The sequence below is a fragment of the Manacus vitellinus genome, unplaced genomic scaffold, assembly GCF_001715985.3.
Source record: "Manacus vitellinus isolate BGI_N305 unplaced genomic scaffold, ASM171598v3 scaffold_23_pilon, whole genome shotgun sequence".
In the NCBI taxonomy this organism is placed as follows: Eukaryota; Metazoa; Chordata; class Aves; order Passeriformes; family Pipridae; genus Manacus; species Manacus vitellinus.
In genome coordinates this window covers 4,993,402-5,015,949 of record NW_021939718.1, presented here as the reverse complement: position 1 = coordinate 5,015,949, position 22,548 = coordinate 4,993,402, and the positions used below count along the sequence as shown (strand labels likewise).

Below are 22,548 nucleotides of genomic sequence, written 5' to 3'. Positions count from 1 at the left end.
ATGTTTCTAGAGTCAGACAGAGTCTGGATTATCCTGTGTTAGTCAACCATTTAACTGCCTTTGCAACAGCTCTTCCTTAACAAAAATCAAGGAGAATGCTTTTTAAATACTCATCCGATTCAGTTAAAATGACCTTGAGTTCACTACAAACAGAACATGCTCATGGCAGTAACAAGTCACCTGAAATCTAGAAAATTGATCAGGCAGCTGAACATCAAGAGTAACACTTTAAAGTAATTTAAAAAAAAATCATTAGGCTGTATTTAATCTAAGCAGTCAGAATACTGGAAACTAAAAGTGAAGGCTCTTCACATATAATTTTCAAAGTGTTTTATAATTTTTTAACTTCTTGAACATTTGTATTAAATGTGTGTTTAATACAAGTGCTTAATTAAGCACAACAGAAGCAGAGAGTGTTAAGGCTTGACTGAATGAATATCCATCCTGTCCACCTTCCTTAAAAACACGAATACAGACATTTCACTTTAACAAAAACATAATAAGGTTGTGCATATTGTCATCCCTATTTCACCCAATAAAAAACTAGAAATATTTGTTAGGTTAGGGTTCATTTGTTGGCTTATTTTTTTTCCTTCTAGGGAACAAGTGTCCATATTAAAAATGTACAAGTTGCCACAAATACTTCTGAACTCATCTTAAATGTTACTGTATTCTTTCTTGTTTTCTCTAAACTTTTTTTTTCCCCTCACTGACAATTCAACTCTTTTTTTTCCAGCTGTTTCAGAATATAGCTGGGAATACATATGCTACAGAAATCATGCAAGCATAAAAGGTAATTGAAATGTACCTTATTAAACTGCCAAATGCTGTTGGAGGGTCCTCTCCTCGTAACTTAGGTTTAGATTGATTGTACTAACAAGGGCAACACAGGTCAAAAATCAGAAAACAAAAAAAAAAAACCCACCACCAAACTTAAAGTTGCCAAATGAGAGTATTACCCCAGTCCAGTCACTTCCTAAGCTCAGAAAGACACAGTTATGGTATATCACACCAACAAAGCTTCCTTCTCAGAAAAGTTATTCTTGCTGTCATTATCCAACCAAATACAACAACATACACAGTGCTCTGTCAAGAATTTTTGTGCATTATTCTTTATCACACATTAAGCTTAATAACATAGCTTTAATTTCTATATTGTAGTGTTGTGTTGAGAAAGCAGTGGGTACCCCACCTCTGCCAAGTGAATTTTTTAAAAGATAAGCAACTTGAAAAATCTTGGAGGTAAATCAGGATTTTCTTTCTCAAAAAAAGATCACAAATTTTGGACCTAAGAGGTTAGAAACAACTTAAGCCAAAACTTTATTAACTACAATCTTATGCCAAAACCTGCTCATAGATACTGAAGTAAGGACAATAGCCCAGCTGATTTCGTATCCTCTATCTCAAAACAAGAAACTTTCTTTTATAAGGTGGATATCAACAAACTGCTTGGTGCTTTAATAGATCTTTGAAGAAATAATTGATTACAGCGCATCCTCCTCATAAACAACCACCTAGGTAACCTAAATATTTCAACTAGCAGAAATTGTGTCTGCTAAGCTATTAAGGTAGCCTGAATAGAAAGATATATCATAATGTTTCTCTAAGATTAGCTGACAGACATTATTTGTGGGAAAATTATTAGAATTGTTGGTTTAGCACTAAAAATAATCCTGGATCAATGATTTTTAGAAATCTTTCAAAATCACAGTATCTTCAGTTTGGTTAGGATGCCTTACACCACACCTGTAGAGCACAGTGGAGCTCAGTACTGAAACTTCCTGGTCAGGTACACAAAGGTTCAAAAGTTAAAAGAAAATGGGGAGGAAAAAAAAATAAAAAGTATGATTGCTATTGTTAGGTCTTCTCACTCCCAGGTTCACCATGTTGTGCCAAATGATACTACTAGAAAATCCAAGCTGGTCCAAACAGTCATTTGGGTGTGTATTACACTCCCTTGCAATGCTGCCTCCAGGAAACAATGTAGATAGAACTAAAAGGAAAGGCTAAAAAATCCTCCCATTCACACTGTCAACATATCCTTCATCTGCTACTAACAGCCCAAATGGGACAACAAGACATTCAAACACACCCCACCCTGCCAAGTCCAGTGAGTGCAAGTCTTTTGCCATTTGGGAAGTATGACCTCTGGCAGACTACTTCTAAAAAACTATAATTATATTAAAGGACTGGGCACTCATAGAAGGATGAACCAGCAACCAATTTATCAGCTCACTCGTGGGCTTTTTCTCCAAGACGTGCAGTAATTTCAAATTTCAAAACAAGACAGAAGTAGTTTCACATCTAGTTAGACGTGGAAAGATTCATTTTTCAGGTGGAAGTAACAATTTTTTAAAAAGCATGCAACTTCATTTAGCAGTTGAAAGGGATGTAGCGTAATTAAAGACTATAATTTCAGTATTCAAAAGTCATATCAGAAGACCACCTAGTTGTTCTAAGGTGACAGAGTAACAGTAAGATTTAAAATACTCTGCATACCTATTTAATTGAAATTAACACATTACTTTTTAAATAAAACTATGGATTCATAAAAATAAGGCAACAAAGCACTTCAAGAGAAGAGATGCCCAGGTGAGGGCAGAAACAATAACAAATATATTACAAATGACACCTCAGAAATAGTTTCAAAGATACTTCTCAGCTACACAACAATATGGAGATACCTAACACTAGAACAATAAATACTGAAAGATAGGTCTTTTCCTGTTTTCTTTTTTTCCATGTAATCAAGTTTTACTAAATCTCCTGCACAGCCTGTCAGATCGGTTTTCACTACTGACTACAACTTTCATGAGCAGTGAAGAGAACACTTACATAAAAACCACCAAAAAGGAAGGTTTGATGAAAGACACAAAAACATACTACCAACTACTTTCTCGGAGAAAAGCAGGTTATATTTGCAACTAGTAAAATAAGAAGAAAAAAAAACGATTGAGTAATTAATCAGATTTTAAAATTATAGGCGATATGAACCAAACTCTTATAAGAATAACCAATTTACAATACAGCTAATTTTCAAAAGTCTTGAGATAGAAATGCAAAAGTACCAAAAGCTAAATAGCCAATTAAAGAAAAGTAACATCTTGACAGTTACATTGACTTAATTTCTATCCCATATAATGATATATTAGAACACACTAGCAGACAGAAATCTAGAGATTTGATTATAGAGACATGAACAATAAAGACTACTATGAACAGAAGATAAGCGAATAATAAAGTCTTAATGAAAATCAGTATTTTCAATCTGCTGATGCTTCAAAACTTTAAATGAAAAATCAGTTTCTCTCTTAGAAGCCTCAGACTTTGAAGTTTAAGTGCCGTAATCCTTAATTATAGATTTATTGAGTTGATTTTATGTTTCTACTGAAATTAACATTTCACACAAAATTCTACTAAAAATCTCAGATGCACAGTCATAATAATCACACACTAGATTTAATCAAATGTTACTGTGTCAGCTTACATACAACTTTTCCCAATGGTAACAATGTTAGTGGAGATTCAGACTACAACCAGAGATAAAGTTAGAAGCCTAAAAAGACTAAGTTCATTTTTATAAGCGAAAACAGTTTAACAAACAAGATATTCAAATGAAAATTTCAACAACAAAGAAAGCATGAAGTAGTGTACACTTAAGCATTATTTCTGAAGTGTTTCCAAAATGGAAATCACTACAAAAAGAAACAGGGTTTTAGTCAGCAATATCAACATTCTCTTACAATATTTCTCTGCCCCTTCTCCCTCACTTATTTACTCTCTTTATTCTATCTCCCATATTTCTGACTGCACAGTCCTTGGAACATCAACCACATCTTATAAGCCTATATGGTACCTTTACATTATCAGACAAGGTAAAATTAGCAATTTTCTATCATTGTTCTCAGTAAGTTAGGACCAGTTTAGAGAACAACAGCAAAAGGTTGCTACAGTAATATTAATTTTAATGTCATGAATATCTATGTAATGCACAACTAAGAGTTTAAAAAAAAAAAAAAAAATAAAATGCTTGAAATGAATAAACACCAAAAAGGGAAAAACTTACTCAGCATACTATGCAGAGAAATAAGTGGAACAGTGGATGCCAACAAAAGGCATATCAGGAGGTGAAAGGGGCACAGGGAATATTTCAACAGCTAACCTAGGCAAGGAGAGCAAAAGCAATAAAGCTATCCTCAAACGGCAAAGAAAGTCTAAATTATAACTTCCCTCCATCAAGTGTTTATATACTATATATACAATCCTCTAACAGTGAAGAAACATGAGGGGATAATTTTGAAAATGCTGAAATATTTTAGTTAAATAAACATCTAAGAACCTGAGTCCTTGGCCGTTTTAGATAACATTAAGACAATTTATTAGCATCTATCTAGCACTCCAATAAGAGAGTAAAAGTTCCTACTTAAAAAATAGTACGCTCTAGAGAAAAGCTTATATTAAAACACATTATGTACATTTAGTGTCAGAGGACTGAAGACAGCTTTGTCCAAAAGCTCACAAGGACTAAACTTCACTCACTTTTCAAAGACTTAATTAGAACTTTTTAACAGTAGCAGTTATTCTGCTGAATAGTCAGACAACTTCATGAATTAGGTAAGTTTTATTAGCTTGCCACTTGCTAGAACTAGAGATATTAAATACCAACATCAGCAAAAATAGCATTCACTGCTTTTTAAATGAATCTTAAATCTTCCATTCTATGAGCAAAAACCATGTATTACTTGATTTACACACAGCAGCTCTCATACCCATAGGTCTTATTCACTTCATTAGGATGAGTCAACTTTTAATGGATGTGTAAGTTATTTCAGGTAGGATACTGAGTGTTCATGGGAACAGCTGAATGTCAGTTTCAACCAAATATTCTACAACTACATATAAATTAAAAAGAAAGCCTTCTTAATACAGTGGAAAGTTGGAGTTAAGAGAAGACATTGTCCTAGTTTACCTTTTACTTGAATTCTTAAGACAATACAGTATTTAGAAATTGTGATTTTGAGGCCTTATCTAAAAAAGGTTTTGCTCCCAATGTTAATTGCAGCACCTGAAATTCTGTTTAATTAGAATTCTCTATTGCTTCTCTCAAGCATAATTTATTTAGTATTACAATGTTCTAAAATCACACAGAAACAGAATACTTGCTTCAGATGTGGTATGTGAGAAATGCCTATATTTTAGCATGTTGTGCCCTCTTTCAATTAGACATAACAGTATTAGCATAATATCCCAGACTATTTTTTTTTTACTTCTAGTTCTACTTTGAGTGAAAATTGAAAGAAAAAAAAAAGGAAATGGTATAAAAAGCTACTTACTAGGTAATGAAAACACATACATTGCTAAAAGAATCTCAGACACTAAGTAATACGTAAATTATTTACCTTGGTTGCAATGTCAGCTTCATAACTGTCTTGTGTGGCAAAGAATCTTGGGAGGCCTGAACATCATCCTACAAGAGAACATCTTTGAATTTGCTTTTGAATACATTTAAATGGATAATATAGGAACTTTCTCTAATTTATGAATTTTGTGAAGTAGAAAACCATGTTAACAATACCATTAACCAAAGCCTATTTTAGCACATTACTCAGGATGATAGACCCCTACACTTCATAAAATAAGTATTTCAGATTGACAAAAGAAAGAGGTTCAATTTGGCCCATTCATTGAGAAACCCTTGTTTTCATTAAATGCCTTAATATATGCCAGTATCACATTTTTACCCGTTGTTTTCATTTTTGCATACAAGACTTCATAATCACCAACTTCTTTCAAATTTTGCAAATACTTATCATACATTTTTATTAACTTTCCCTTGCTATAAATTGACCCTGAAACACCACACTGCTGTGTATTTATCACCAGGATTCACTGTCTAGTCTTCTATCAGCTCTTGTTGTTGCCTTATATTGTACCTAGAGAAAAATTTCAAAAAAAAAACATAACTTGAGGTGTGGTAAGATTTTTATGTGATATAAATTATGTGAAGAATTATTTCACAATACTGAGATCTTACTTTTCACTGGCTTCTCTCTTTTCTTAAACGCAACATGACCCAGGGCTCATTTCCACCGAGAAAAGGTAGAGACAAGACATTGTTGACACTGTTGCATTAGTCTAAGTAAGAGAACAGCCAAGCTGTTGATGAAAAATGCATTCCTTTTAGTTCATACAATGTTGACCACTACAGACTTTGAAACTGAAGTGCAAAGTTCTCAGTTTCTCAAAACATCCTCAAAATTATGTTTTTCAAATCCAACTATTGTCACTTACATGAAAATTTTCTTTCTGCACTTAAAGAAATAAGACTAATGTACAGGAATGGTGCAATAGTTGCACAGCTTTACTTGTACAGTTTAAATCTCATCCTATTGGTTGGGTAGTTCTGGAATCTCTTTTTCAGTGTATTGCCTTCCAAACCATCTAGTTTTCATTTTTTTACTAATATAGAGTCTGTAAAACTTAACACATGAAGTAAGAAATACTCAGTCATCAACTAAGAAAACTGTGACATGCTTTTGCAAGTAACTAACAATTAAGAATAGTAGGAAAAGTACAAGTAGTGTCATTCTGGAGTCCTTTCATCATATCTTATTTACAGCTTCCTTTTTTCTGGGCTTCAAGAAGGAAAACTTTCTTCTGGTTGTACCTACTACCTGCTGGAATGCTGCTGCTACAGTCCCGCGCTCTGTTCCTCTATGTTTTTTTTCCTTCTTCACCCCTCAAAAACAATATCCATTTTCAATCTCAAAGTCTTCATCATTTGTCTTTCTCAGCTCTCTTCACATTCATTCTGAATGCCCATCTGTGAGCAATTCTTGATGTCAGCTTCCATCGGCCACCAAATACCATGATTCTGTACTGTAAAACAAGTGCCTTTGAACTTTCTACTTGCTCAAGGTTTGCAAAGGCTCTTGTAAATATACTGAAGTTAGAAGTCTACAAATCCCACATTAAAAAGCTTTAGTTGTGATATCTGATGTCCTGCAGAGATATTATATTTATGATATGTTGCAGATACTGTTTGTCATACAGATAAATCATAATCTACTTCTGTAATCTCCTTATTTTTTATATTTTATATATATATAATAAATTCATTGAAATAAGAACTTTTATTTTAATTTCTGCTTTCACAGTGGTAATGATAGGTTTGACTTAGTATGCTCCTAGGCAATATACAATTTAAACAGCAATTAGTACTTCTACAATGCAGTGGTATTAATCCAGACTCATAAAGAATGGGAACAAAGAAAATTTAGTAAAATGTAACATCATGACATCCTCCAATATAATTCAGAGTAGAAGTAAAAACTTCATTCCATGAATGACTACAAAATATTTTTACTTTCTGAAGGTGCACATTCAATTTGGTAGCCTTTCCAAACAGGAGAAAAATTATGTATTTCTGGCACACACCCAAATAGCACACACATACAGCATGCATATATATACATATATATTTGTATAAAACTCATAAAAAGTATAAAGAATTATTTTAGCAATTTTTTTATATATACATATGACTGGAAGAGTAATTCAAGAACATGTTTTGTAAAGGTGCTCTTCACTGTAAAACAGGTCTCAAAATGAGAAATGGGGAAATGTTGCTGACTTTATCATCCATTTCATTGAACATTCCTGTTTCCCTGTTTCAAATAATTTCAGCTAAGGCAAAAAAAAAAAACGTTTTGTCTCGCAAATTCAGCTTAGGCTTCTGTTTGGGATGAAAATTTTCTTCTTCCCATATTTTTTAACTTACAAGTCAAATTACAGGACTGTCTACCATTATCTCGTGGCTGGGCTTCACGAACGAAGATTTGGGATACCATTATATATTCACTGACATATGCATATCATCTAAGTCATCAACAAATTTATGCCCACAAGAAAATTAGAACACCTGGGTTTACTATCTAATTCACAAAGTGGAACAAACTAAGACCCTTTGCTTTAGATGTGTGGGCTTTTTTTCAGCAATAACTGCTGAAATGTTTGCTTTTTACTTTCTAATACCTTCAATTAATACGAACAGTGATAAGAAGAAAATTTTTGAGAAGGGATTAGCCGCAAATTTAGTTCTGACTTTTCCAGGTCACTCAAACTGACTGTATTGAAAAGACGAGATCACTTTTAATTTTCAGAAAAAATCAAGAAAGACAGCTCACCATCTTCAGGAATGGGGTTGATGCATCATAACTATAAGCACTTTTATCCTTTAGGACAAGAATATGAGCAGAGTCAATTATCACTTTCTTCAAGTTCATTATTGAATGAAAAAGCCTGTTAAAACATTTAAAGTCTTAATTAGTTTTGAGTTGCTTTTATTCAATGTGGTAACATCAAAATTTAAAAATATTAAAGAACTCAACAATATGAGTTGTAGAAAAGCAAATGTACTTTTTAATATCAATATAGCATGAAATAAGAACAGTTAGTTGCAATGGGTGACCAGGCTAAAAAAAGCAGAAACATTCAGAATTTCAGTACATTCCTGCCTTGCATCGTGAAAGTGAAGTAGATCTAACGGCTGTTATACTATAAAAGGCATACCCTTAGAATACTTTTTCAAGTACGTTTTCAAAATGCTAATCTTATGAAAGTTAGTGATTATGTTTGACTTCCAGTTTCTGTAATGGAGACAAGCCTGAGATGCTGGTCACAAAATCAAGATTGCATTTATGTAGGATTTAAAAAACAATCAGAAACACAAAATTTAAATTTTTACTATGTTTTCCATTGCTTCAATTCACACAATGCTTACTAATTCTTAAATACAGAGGGCTGAGCAATTTTATTTGTAAAGTAAAAAAGTCTTTATTTAACTGTCTCATAATCAAGTTCATTGCACATGCTGGCACTTTGATTACACCTATGCTTCAATAGATTAAAAATTTATGAAATTTAAAAACACTTGTCACAAAATAGATTAAAATAAGGAGTATTTTAGATGTATTTAAAACAATGATTTAATTAATGAACATGCTGTACTATCAACTGTCTACCCTCATCTACCTCAATCAATCAAATTTCCTAGTTATTAACATTCCAATATGTAACAATTTTCTGAACAAACCCATAAATAAAGCATGTACATACACACAAACCCATATATCATACAATCTTCTTAAAAAAATTCTATGAAGCAGTTAACAGAATAATTTGTCAGTCCTGAGAAAGCAACTACCCACTAGCTACAACAGTAAACAAAACCAGGTAAGTTAAGTAGAAAACTGTCAATATCAAAAAGATTTCCCATATTGAAGGAAGGTAAATTAGAGGGTGTGGGATTTTCCAAGGAATATATGCTTAAATTAGCTTATCTCTTGATCATTGTTTAAGAAAGACAAAAATAATCTCCTATATAACAGTTACTGCAAAAAATAACAGCTGTAATTAAAGAAATCTCAGTATTGCATCTACCTAGATTCTTGTGAAACCTCAAAAAATTTGGATATTGGATTCCTACTTAGAGAATTAAAATAAATGAAGAGCATGGGGAATCAGATCCACTTCTCATGCAGAGCACCACTACACTCTCAGTACTGAGAGTGTTACTATATCAAATCTGTATCTCTGAAATAAACAGTTCTGTTCCAAAAAAGCAAACGGAAATTAAGTTTATATATTTATAGTAAATTACCTAGTGCCATAATCCACAACTACCCAATCTTTGGCTGTTCCTGTAATAGCGTCATGATGCTGAAAGAGTCCAAGGTTCCTCCTGGCTTCTGCCAGTAATTTATAGTTATTCACCGAAGGAAACACACTCATCTTCTCAGATTTACTGGACTGTACCAAAGCCAAGGAGTAGAGAATTTCAGCTGCCCTGGAATTGCAGAGAATAATCAAGTATTTATATAGCGTTAAAAAGTAAAAAGCAACACACATTTTACCCAAAGAATAAACTGATGTTTCACGTCTTTCCTCATGCATAGCTCCAAGAGCTCTCTAAATCTTGCACATTTCAGCCTGTTTCTAGCTTCATACAGTAGTTTCCTGCAGAGCTTTAAAATAAAAATCTGACAGCACAAACTAACATACCATTTTCACAAATGTGTGAGGTATAAAGATTTGGCCTTCAAATATCACAGTATGGATAGCCTGCCTTAGAGAAAACATACAATTTCCATTTTAAAAGAAACTTATTAATCAAATAAAATTGCCTTAAATAAATATATTAATCTGTACAGTAGCTAATATCTATTCTGCCATTGGCACTTTAAGCAAACTAAATTATTCTAAGGACTTAAGCACTTCAGGCACTTAAGCACTTCACTGCTCACTACACATTCACCTGAATGGTGATAACACTGGATTCAAAAACCCTTAGACTGCATAGAATTCAGAGCCCTTCTCTTCTACATCTGATGCAAAAGCCTAGCATTAAAATATTACCACTAAATTCTCACTTGGTTTATGAGAATCTAAATTTATTTTACAAAAAATATCCCCATAATTTCCAGTCATTATGAAAATTTTACTAACAAAAATGGCTGCAGAAATTCTAGGAAAACGTCTGTTAACTTTTTTCCTATCTTCTTTTTCTCAAATGTTGCAGTTCTATTTTTGTACATCTGATATGTGTCAGATTCCTTTTCAAAATTTATTTAAGATTAATTAAGGTTTCTCAAGCATTTGATGAAACAAATACAATACAAGTTGATGTTATAAAAAGCAAGTAAAGAAAAATAACATATGTTTTTGAAACGCTAACTTCTAAGCATGTAAATAAAATAAAAAATAAAAAAGGAAAATACATTAACTTTTACATTTACCCAAGCTGCCAGTGAGTGCATGTGTTCAGTTTTAAACTATGTACAACAACAAATTTAACAAACATACTCAACTATTTTTCAGACTATGTATTGATATGAATAGTTAACATGAAAAATACCTTTGGATTCAGTTTAGTCTCTTTGTCTTTATGCAACACATAGGTGATAATTATGTAAAACCTGCAACTAGCACATACCCAACTAAACTGAAATGTGCACTGTAAATGTAACACCCTAATTCATTTCCATATTGTCAATATTTGAGGAATAGGATGAGATTTTGCTCTTACAGGTTAGGTAATTGCTCAGACACTACACACAAAATCAAGGTGATAGAAAGCTATAATTCTTTTTTTTTAAATTACTAGCACACTTGAGTTTAATCACAGTAATTTAACTGTTGCTTAGTTTAAATTCCTACATCTATGCATCCCTCCTACTTTGTTCTATTGCAGCTTAACTTGAAAGGAAAATGAAAATATTTTAGTTTAAAAAAAAAAAAAGGCATCAGATGCACACTTATCCAGTGAATAGATCCTGTCTGAAAGCATTTTACCTTTTTTTAAAAAAATCTGAGTTAGCCCCTAAACGCTGACCTAACTGTAGCTGTAAAGAGGAGAACATAAATCAAAATGCAGGTTAGATTTCCCTCTCCACCATCCACATGGATTCAATTTTACTTTCTATTAATGGGGAAGACTCTCAGATGCAGAATTTTCCTTTCAGGTCTCAATATTATTCTAAACATTACAATGGTCAAAGATGGCAGACAGCTAGAAATATGACACTGTATTAGCAAACACTTCAACTTAAAAGTAAGCATCTCTGGAATACCTTTCCATAAAAGCTGTATTAGGCCTAGATTTTCTCACCTCTATTTCACACTACTGCAGATCACCTAAAATAGTTTCCACAAGTTTTCCACTTTGCTGTAATTTTTCACTATCTCTTTCTGATAGGACACTGTAAATAGACCAAAATCTGCATCACTAGTTGCTCAAAGCCTACACTACATTACTTTTAGGCCCAGTTTACATCTAACCTAAATAAATAATTTTTCCAAGAATTTCTGAACTCTAAGATGTAGTATTTTCTATTCATCTGTACAGTCAGAAGCATCACTGCAGCATTTGTCCTGCTTCTGAATTACTTTAACAATCGGTTTTTCTGCAGAATCACTGTATTTTTCCCCCGCTTACATCACTAAAGAATAAAAACACAGAATGCGTTCCTAACTTGTCCCCAACTATGCTGTTGTTCTTCCTATCTTTCCATTACTTTAAACAAACGTTTGGTCATTGACCTTATCACCCTTTAAACTACTTCATCCATCTCTCATTTAAGATTAAAAAATCAATTATATCTCACATCAGCAATTATGTCAATCTCCATTACAAATTACTTAAGCTTACATGTACTTCTTTAATACATAAACCTGAAACTTTTTTATAAACAGGAAAAACCTAAAAAACAACTCTTTTGTTGCTTAAATGGGTAGTTATCATAGTAGGCTCTGAGGCTGAACGCTATTTTTTGGCTATTAAGTAGCAGTGAAATACCACTTAATTCTGACATTGCTGGAACTCAAAAGCATTTTTTCTTGGTAAAGAATACACACACATGAACCTGTTCATGGTTCATTCCCCCACAAACATATACATATACTCAAAGTAGCCAAAAAATACTATGGAAAAATTAATCACAAGGTTGGAATCAGGACTTGCTGATCACTTCAGTAGTATTTGAGAACAACTTATTTGTTTGGAAGGAAAAAATACCACTGCATTTCTGTGAATTTACTAATAAAACAGATATACCAACAAATCCTTGTACCAAGACCTGCATTTGGGGCCCATTTAGGCTATCCTTACTGTAAGTAAACTTAAACAGTGCATTTCAAAATCACTTCTCCATCTGTCCAACAGATTTAGAGTATGGTGCTGGTTTTGCCTGGGGCAGAGTTAATTTTCTTCCCAGTGCCTGGTGTGGGGGCTGTGTTTTGAATTTGTGCTGAACACAGGGTTGATAATACAGAGATATTTTTGTTATTGTTGAGCAGGACTTACACAGAGCCAAGGCCTTATCTGCTTCTCATACTGCCACACTGGCATGAGAATTTGGGAAGAGACACAGCTGGGACAGGTCATCCCAAAAGACCAGAGGGATATTCCAGACCATATGGCACCATGCTCAGTATATAAAGTGGGGAGGAGGAAGTGGAGGACATTTGGAGTAATGGTGTTTGTCTTCTCAAGTCACTTTTACACATGATGGGGCGCTGCTCTCCTGGACATGGCTGAACACCCGCCCTAACAGAGGAAGCTGCGAATTAATTCCTTGTTTTGCTTTGCTTCTCTGCGTGGCTTTTGCTTTACCTATTAAACTGTATCTCAACCTATGAGTTTTCCAGCTTTTACCCTTCCAATTCTCTCTCCAGTCCCGCTGGTGGGAGAGTGAGAGAGTGGTTGCTGGGGTTTGGTTGCTGGCTGGGGTTAAACCACGACAAGCACTCACAAATTCATCTCTCCTGTGTGTCAAGAAGTATGTTACAAATGTACTAGACAGCAGCATTTACCGTATGTAGGATTCCATAACTCTATCCAGGCGTTTATAGAAGGGTCGTGATGTAAAGTATCCACTCCAGTAATGATGATCTCTGTCTGCATAGGTGAAGAAGTCTCCACTTAAAACAGGAAAAAACGAATTGCTGCTCTTTTCATCCAAATTGCTTTCTTTACGCAGAGCTTCGAAGTAATCTGATAAAGTTCCAAACTGGGCCTGAATGGAAATTAAAATTACTGTAACAAGGCTCCATTTTCTTTATTTAGAAATACAAAGAGAATGCACATGCTTGGTTTTATATCCATTTCAGAAATACGCCACTCTTCCAGCAGAATTATAGCAGAAATCCTATCCTAAAGATCTTTAAAGTTCCCCTGCACACTATTCAGACAGGCTGGATAGCTCTTCCAAAAGCATTTCAATGCAGTACATGAAAGAGATGGACTCATTGAAGCAGGTCCAGAAAGAGTCACAAAAATAATTCCCTATGAGGAAAAGCTGAGAGAGTTCGGGTTGTTCAGCCTGGAGGGGACAAGGCTCTGGGGAGACCTTACTGCAGCCTTTCAGTACAGAAAGGGGGTTTTTAAGAAAGATAGGGGCCGGCCTATCTTTTAAGAAAGATAGTAGGGCCTTTTGTGCTAGGATGAGAGGTACTGGTTTTAAATTAGAAGAGGATAGATTCAGACTAGATATAAAGACACTCAAGGTGCCCAGAGAGGTTACAGATGCCCCACCCTGGAAACATTAAAGGTTGGATTGGATGTGACTCTCAGAAATCTGGCATAATTGAAGATATCCCTACTCATTGCAGGGCAGTTGAACTAGATGGTCTTTAAAGGTCACCACGAACCAAAACTATTCTGTGATTCACAAAATAGGAATTTTTTTTTTCTAAGGATAAAGAGGTATCTAACTGTCAAGAAATAAGCGAAGCATTCTTTCTTGTCTTTGAAGTAAGTCTCTAATACTCAATATTACCTAAGTAGCTGTCTGGACTAAGAAACTTAAGGTAATGCAATAAGAGTATAGTTGTTCTAATCCTGTGTTTTTAAAATGAACTCTCTTATGCTCCAGATCTTGCTTAACCCAAGACGAGTGTTGATCAAAAAAATTAGCATTTGCTTTCAGAAGCTTGTTTGGTTTGGTTTGTATTTTTTTAACTATGTAAAAAGAAGTTGTATTTAGAGATGTAACATGTGAGAATACAAAAAAAAATTCACTGTCTTCGGCTCATTTTTTAAAATACTCAGACAATGTAATAGCAGACCTTTGCAGGGCAGGTCAAAAGATGGTACCCTCAACTTTGAGGAGACCAAAAGAAAAAAAAAAGGGAAAGGGATTGATGTCGGTGTTGCTAGTATTGAAAGATGGTGTTATAGAAGGCATAGATGGCAAACTGGATTTTGAATGAAAGTGAAAAAAAACAATTACTAAAAGCTGGAACAGCACAGAAAATCATGTTACTGGAAGTATCCTCACAACAAACTATAATGATAATACCTCAAATTTATATCAAGTCATTTTTTCCCTATTATTATTTTTTTAACAAGCATACAATGTAGCATGCTACAATTTACAACTCCAAAACCAAGCTTTTGGGAAAAATCTTTTAAAAGTGACTTGGAATATAAGGACTATCACTGTGACAATAAAGACATACTTTCTCATCACGTTAAAAAAAACAGTTTTACTTCAAAATCATTCAGAACATCCAACTATCTGTTAGATGGGTACAACATGAGAACTTGCCACTTAAAATGGCAGTAAAGCAAAGAAAGATAAATATTGGCCCAGAAATCCCATCATTAGTAAACCTTGCCTTAACAGGTACTTCTATGACACTTGGTCTTTTCCATCACTATCACAGGCACCTACAAGTAGAATTCAGAAGAAAATGAGAAACAAAATCAATGCATCAGGAGAAGTCAGACACAGGTGATCTCAATTCTGTAGATTGCGTTACATCAGAGGAATAAAACCTCACCAGAGGAAGTATCAAAGTCAGGTGAATGGAAACAGTGAAATAAGCTGGCAGATTCCTCTACTGGCATACAAAAAGACTCAACCTAATTTACGTATAATAGATGTAAAGGAGATCTCAGAATGGGAGATTGAACTCCCCAAGATCAAAATAGGTATCTTTCACAGCAGTGCACTACATACTTTTAGAACTATAGAATAGCTGCTGGCAGAAGAATCTCAATGCTAACAGACATATCGACTAGATAAACACCTTAAAGAGCTGTCGGAAACAGTAAATCTCTCGTAAGATCAGAAAGGCAGAGTAGTCCCTTGTGTAAGTAGTAATATCCTAGACATCTCAGCACTTAAGGAAGAAACGTGAACTCTTCTTCTATATAATCTCAGTTCTTACGAAGCTGAGCATGATCTGTTACTTGCCTGTGGAGTTACATTCCACTAGGGAAAGTGCAGAAGAGTGTGAAAGTTCTCCATTTAAACTCATATCTTCAAGGATAAATTACATCAGTTTAGAACAAAACAAGTAAACAAACAAAAACATGCAAACATAAAAAACCCAAGCCACAGACAACACACAGGACAGAAAAAAGAAAACAATAAAACTCACAAAAACACCCCAAAAAAACAGAGAGATAAGAAAACCCTAACTAATTGAATAAAATGAAAAGGAGAAATATTCCAATACTAACAGTACTCCAGCTGATCAAAGTACTCTAGGTATGAAGTGGCAGACCCAGAGGATGTCATATCGTTTTGTCTGGATATTAAGGACCAGAAAAAGGGTTGGGTACTTCTGTGAGGTTCACAAGGGCTAATGTGATTCCCAAGACATTCATCCACACAGGCACACCGAGGCTAATGAAGTAGACTGTTGGAGTCCTTGAAAATGGGCTGAGCAGAACCTGTACAATAAGAAACTTTCAGATGTATCAGGAGAGGAGTGGTCTTTAAAAGAATGACTTCAGAGCTAGAGCCTTAAGTTTTTGCCCAGACACAAAATCATCCAGCCCAGATTAGTAGGAACTACAGAAAGCATGTTGCTGTTAGTATCCAAAGAGCGACTACCTGCACAGTACATCCATCTTTGACAGGAGTAAAGCTAGCAATAGCAGCAAGCTTTAGTTTTAAAAGATGGGCTTTAGATTTAAAAAATTTGAAGAGTATAGTCCAGGTCTATCTCCCTCCACTAAGACACAGTAGTCATTCACATACATCATGTCACCCACATCCCATAGGTAACATGCAAAATCCAGCTTTCAGATAAGGTATAATCTCAAGAAATCATCCTTCATATGCAGAATACAAGTCCAGAAGTCAACAGAAAGAACTAATGTACTTCAGGCACTGCTCAAACACACAGTTAAAAGAATCAGGGGAGGTCTCAGAAAAGATGAGGGAAAACAGATGCATGCACGAACCAGATGAATGATACCAGACCTGGGTTTAAAAAGCCTAAATGTGAAAGCAGCAATAGTACACTCTAACATGATACTCAAAAACCCCCCAAGGTCGTGGTCTCCTATTTCTTATTGACATGCTGAAAGATGAAGAAAGGTTGTCTGAGTACATCTATAGAATAAGGAGTCTCTAGAAAAATCAGCTTACACATTAACACTCAAACATAATTAATGATTTAAGGTGATATCTCATCTGATAATTGTGTTAGTATACTCAGTCCTTCTGTAGCCAGGGCAGTCTCAGATTTTATTGTATTCAAAAACATGAGCCAGAAATGGTGTCTCTTAGGACTTTTTTGTTTGTTTGCTTTGGGTCATAAAACCAAGACAACCCAAATAAAGCAGCAAAATTCACTTGAAATTCTAAAAAGAAAATACAACAGTTTTAAGTAACAAAGCCTGATACCCTTAGTTAACAATGTCTGAAGCCTGTGAAAAAAACAAAGAGTGCTAAGAAAACAATCAAACCTAACAGCTGTTCTCCAGATTAATCTAGTTTGGGAATTATTTCTAGTTTTCAAGCAGATATTACTAATAAAAAAGTTTTTGTTTTGGGGGCAGAGAAGGTACTAAAGGTAAAAAATGTAATCTAAAAAGGCAAATTAATCTGCTGTTAAAACGTCATAGTTGAAAAAAAACCCAAATCCAACTACAATTTTTTTTTTCCCATGAAGAATCTCAGAATACTGGGAAATACTGTTTTCTCCACCAACCAGAAAATGTGCCGTGTTTACCTTAACATGCCACTCGGGATGAGAATTCATGTAATCAAACAGCTTTTGATAATTTTGGTACTGCTGATCCCATTCTGAGCTCTCAGCATAGCGGAAATCATCCCCCAGTGGAGCCAACAGAACTTTAGTACGGAAAAGCTTTGACTTCTTTCTGTATTGATCTAAAATAATCCAAGCCCTTGAGAAGGAAAAAAAGAAAAGAGCAATTCAGAAACTAGAAGAAAATTCAGCATTTGGTAAAACAATTCTTAGATATCACGTTGTGCATTAGGGTGACTCGTTAAACAAGACATACAAAAGTCTCTTTTTGTAATAAAAAGCTGGATGCAATCCTCCCCACTGGGAGAATATTCGACCTACTATTGTTGTGCTAATTAAATCCTTCAATAAGCTTATCAAGCTCCATCTCAAACAGTCGGGCAGTTTGGATCAACTTGTTCCCGTGCTAAAACTAACTTACAGTTCAAATTATGTTTACCTGCTTTATATTTAGATAACAATCCTAATCCTCTCCAGCCCGTATTTACAATAATAAGCAAGCTCTTCTCATCCCCTCTGATAATTTGCTTTGATACTTTTCTTCATATCTTCATGTCCTTGACAGAAAAACTGCCCACAAATTAATCTCAGAGGCACACCTACTAACTATTGGATGGGTAAACTATCAGTTCTGTCATTAAGCAGCAATATATTAAAAGTCACAAGTCTGATATCTATTTCCCCTCCTCCTCCTCCAAATTACAATTATTATCAACATCTTCAGATGCTGATCCCCTCTAATTAAAATTACGTAACTAATTTTCTGAGGAAATACAAACTTTATTAATATATTTAAGAAAACAGCAATACAAATTACAGTGTTTTAAAGAGAAAATAGCAAAATCCAGATTCCAGTGAGTTTTTTTGTTTCTACAGGTATTTTTTATAGATGCTCCAGCAAAATCAACTTTCAACCAATATTCTTGAAGATTTATTATATTATGCAGATATTATGCAGAAATTCTACTCCAATATATTTGAAACTCATATTTCTTTTAACAGCATATCAAGGCTTACTTATTTATCAGAATACAGAAATACTGAATAAATACAAATTTTGACTGTATTCGGAAGGAGAAAAGGGCCACAACATTAACTTTAGTTAAGAATCTACAGAGTTCTACTGAGACTAGAATTTATGCAAAAAGTGGCTTCCCCCTGTTCCCCGTCTATTATTTGATTTATAGTTCAGATTACTAAGTATTTGTTGTTGAATCAGTACTTTCCATGACTTTGAACATGTTGTAAATTTTAACACAAAAACTTCCTAACTGCACAGCTACCAGAACAATTGGCACAACACAAGACTTTACAATGCTTTCTTCTAGACCAGTCTAACTCAAATTTTCCACGTGTAGTCTATGGTTAAAATTATACTTTATTTTTGAGCCTCTTGAAAAATACAAGTTACAGTTAATAGGACATTTGACTTTGACATCTCTCTTCCAACTCCTCCTCTAGTTTATTTCCAAATCTACTGCAAAAATTCATCAGTATTGCTGTTCTCCCTTTCTACTCATAACTGTGAGTTATCTTATTAGAAATTTTTTGAGGGGGCAGCACAATCTTCTTTCAATTGCAAACCAATTTCAATTGCGAAAACACCAAAGAAAAATTAGATGCCTCATATATCCTGTTAAGTTTCTCTTAAATAACTTCCTAAATTGTTACTTCAGAAAGGAGTGAGAAAGAGTCAGAAGAAAGCCCCAAAGAGAATTTGGTGAAGACAAAAAATACTTCCAGGAAAAAAAAATATTCCACTGAGTCCCATGAATTTTTTACCCTTACAATTCCCCCATGAATTAGCATTAGATACATTTTGATATATGTTTATCCTGCCTACATGAGCGAAAATCTAAAAACAAAGGAGATCAGAGATGATAAACTTCTTGTTTTAAAGCTTTCAGATTATCACTGAATGATTGACACCTTCCACAAATAAATAAAACCCCTTTGTATCACAAGTGTGTTCTTTTAATGCAAAAAATTCAAGTGTTTAGCTAAATACATACGAAAACAATATGGCTGGTTTTGCCTCTTCCTATGTCAAAGGAGGAGGAGCAATAGTCACCCAGAGTCCGTGAGAATCACAAGAAATTTTGCAGCAGCTATAGCAAGTCCTATGTGACATGTTTGACAGTGTTTATGGCCTCATTAGGGACTCACTCTTCAAAAATTAGAAAATCTGCAACTAGAAAAATTCTTTCCTATTTCCACACATGGAAGAGAGAGACATACACCAAAACGAACTCTGCTTCCAAAAGCAGGCAAAACCCAACAGATATTTTTTATTCCTAGTGTGAAAAGCTTCAGCATTTAAACATACGGACAAGAATGCAGCTGCAAATCAGGGCAAGTGCAATGCTGTTACAAAGTGTAATTAAACAAGTACAAGCTTTTCATTAGGTTGCTGCTTCATTCCTTCTTACTAAGTCACAACTTCAGTGGCAAGGCAATGAAAAATCCAACAATTACTAGCCTGAAGTTTTCAATTCAACATCTCTTGAATGTATATGTAAGGCCATAATAGCATTGAAATCAAATGCAACAGTCCCAGATGAGTATTCAAGATCTGGGTTTTATGAATTTTATTTTATCTTTAACACTGAAGAAAAGTCAGTGATCTAAACCTGGTCTCTAAATTAATCAACATTTTTCAAATCCATGTCGTGTAGATCTCCTGTATTTTTCCAGTCTTAAAGCAATCAGAGATGAGGGACAGATTAATTAGTGTTTTATAAACCTTTAACCTCGGAAAGCTTATGATGTAGAAATAGATTTTCCAATTACTTATTACACCTCTCATCACAACAACTGTAAAATGTGTTATTACAGAGGTCAGATCAATGAGGTTTTTGGCTGTTTACAATATTCCAACATTTTCGTGAAATACAAGTGATGTTTTAGCATTCTCCACCAAAACATCACTTTCTGTGTTTTAGTGGATTTGTTTGAAAATAGACACTAAAAGTGCAGTTTCAGTGTTCCAAACTCAAAGACCAGTGTTTCCAACTCAAAGACCATGTGTAAGTTTTACTTTTCCCTTAGGCATCTAGCATACTGCTGTTTCAATTCTGTTAGACACCAAAACTGTTTTTATCTACCAAAAGCTGATGCAAAAGATTAAGTTTCAGAGACCATATTGAGATGATAACCTCTTCAACTTGATCATATGTTCACTACATACCTGCCTCATTTATCTTATTCTTCGATATCCTTTGACACGTGAAAGAACCATTTCTTTTACAAGATCTAATTTAGATTGTTATACAAAGGTTGCATCTAGGAAGTGCAAGGATAAAATAAGATCTAATTAAAAAACAAGACCATTAAAAAAACTATTCCAAGCAGACACTCTAAATTTTATTTATAGCCTCTACGTTTCAGGTATTTTTTAAAGAAGTTGTTACTCTTCTGAAAATATTTGTCCCAGTTAATTGCGATACATAGTCAAGATTTGTCTTTCTACAACTTTGATTTAAAAGACATACGAGCTTTCCTTCACATTTTATAAGCATTGAGTGTGTCATAATGATTCTTCTACTTTTCTGTTGTCACCATTGGCTTTTATTTCTTTTTTTTTTAAATTACTTTTTCCTATTATCACTCCAATTTCCACTTTAAAATATGACAATTGTAATGTATTCTGGTTTATTTTGGTTTTATCTTCAATAACATTTTGTAAATGAATTTTAATGATGAAGTGAAGTTTTCATAATGCTTTTCAGAATTTATCCTCATAAAAAAGGAGATGCATACTTGACATGCAGACAACCAATGCATCATCACTTTGTCATCACTTATAAACTTCAGCATCAAGAGCCAAAAAGTCACCCTGCTACCCTTAAATACATTTGTTATATTCAGCAATTTGCACCAATTGTAAACACCTAAATAAATTTCTAACTCTGGAAATTTGGGTTATTTTGAAGGCCTAAAGATAGCAACAGGACCATAGAATACAAGCATTTACTGGAAAAACTTCTTGCAGTTCTAGTTTTCCTTTCTTTTCTTTTTTTTTTTTTTTATTTCCCCCCGCCTCCTCCCAAAACTGAAAAGTAGTTTTGTGAAGCTATAAACTTGATTCTTGACTGTGGCAAAATAACACAGTGTTTCTATTTGAAAACTAAAACTGAGGCTAATAGGATTTCCCATCATAAGACACCTAAGACATAGGACTCAGATTCATTTAAGGTGTGCACTTCAGAAAACCTAGGCGACACATTGCCACGTTTTTCAAAGATATACCATTTAGGAAATATGCCACTGTTTGTAGTTACAGTATACTATACCATGCTGCTCCTGCCTGAAGTGTTCCACTTGCAGGGGACAGATCACTGCTCATAAAATTCACAAAAACTACAGTAAACCAGTAACATGACTACAACCAGATGACTATGTTCTACTAAACAGATGACAATGTTCTGCCTGTCATTCAGAGATTGACTCATGTATCATGAATAGAAAAGAAAAAAAAATTCATCCTTCTTAACTACAACCTTCCTTCAAATTTCACTGACAACTATGTTCTGAACTGAGGAGCAAACACTACATTAAGTAATAGGTAATATTTACATATTACAAGTTTTTTTTAAGAACTTGTACTGGTTTTGACTGGGGTAGAGTTAATTTATTTCACAGTAGCTGGTATGGGTCTGTGATTTCGATCTGCACTAATATTTTAGATGTTTTAGTTATTGCTGGGCAGGGCTTGCACTGAGCCAAGTGCTTTTCTACTTCTCCCCCCGCCCCACCAACAAGCAGGCTCGGGGTGCACAAGGCGTTGGAAGGGGACACAGTGAGGACAACTGACCTCAACAGACCAAAGGGATATTTAATAACTTGTGATGTCATCCTCAGTATATAAAGCCCATGGAAGAAGGAGGAAGCAGGAGACGTTTGGAGTGATGTGTTTGTCTTTCCAAGTCACATGGGATGGAGCCCTATTCTCCCACGGATGGCTGAACACCCGCCTGCCCA

General features: G+C 34.4%; 1 protein-coding gene across 1 annotated transcript in view; it reads right to left on the bottom strand.

Annotated features, from left to right (window-relative positions):
- Nucleotides 1-22,548, bottom strand: part of MAN2A1 (mannosidase alpha class 2A member 1) — a 111,608-nt gene that overhangs the window by 50,928 nt on the left and 38,132 nt on the right. The window contains exons 8-12 of the mRNA XM_029959928.1: nucleotides 17,530-17,707; nucleotides 13,372-13,574; nucleotides 9,662-9,847; nucleotides 8,187-8,301; nucleotides 5,400-5,467 (exon numbers count right to left, since the gene is read on the bottom strand). Coding sequence (XP_029815788.1) covers nucleotides 5,400-5,467; nucleotides 8,187-8,301; nucleotides 9,662-9,847; nucleotides 13,372-13,574; nucleotides 17,530-17,707 — 750 coding nt within the window. The remainder of the gene's footprint in view (nucleotides 1-5,399; nucleotides 5,468-8,186; nucleotides 8,302-9,661; nucleotides 9,848-13,371; nucleotides 13,575-17,529; nucleotides 17,708-22,548) is intronic.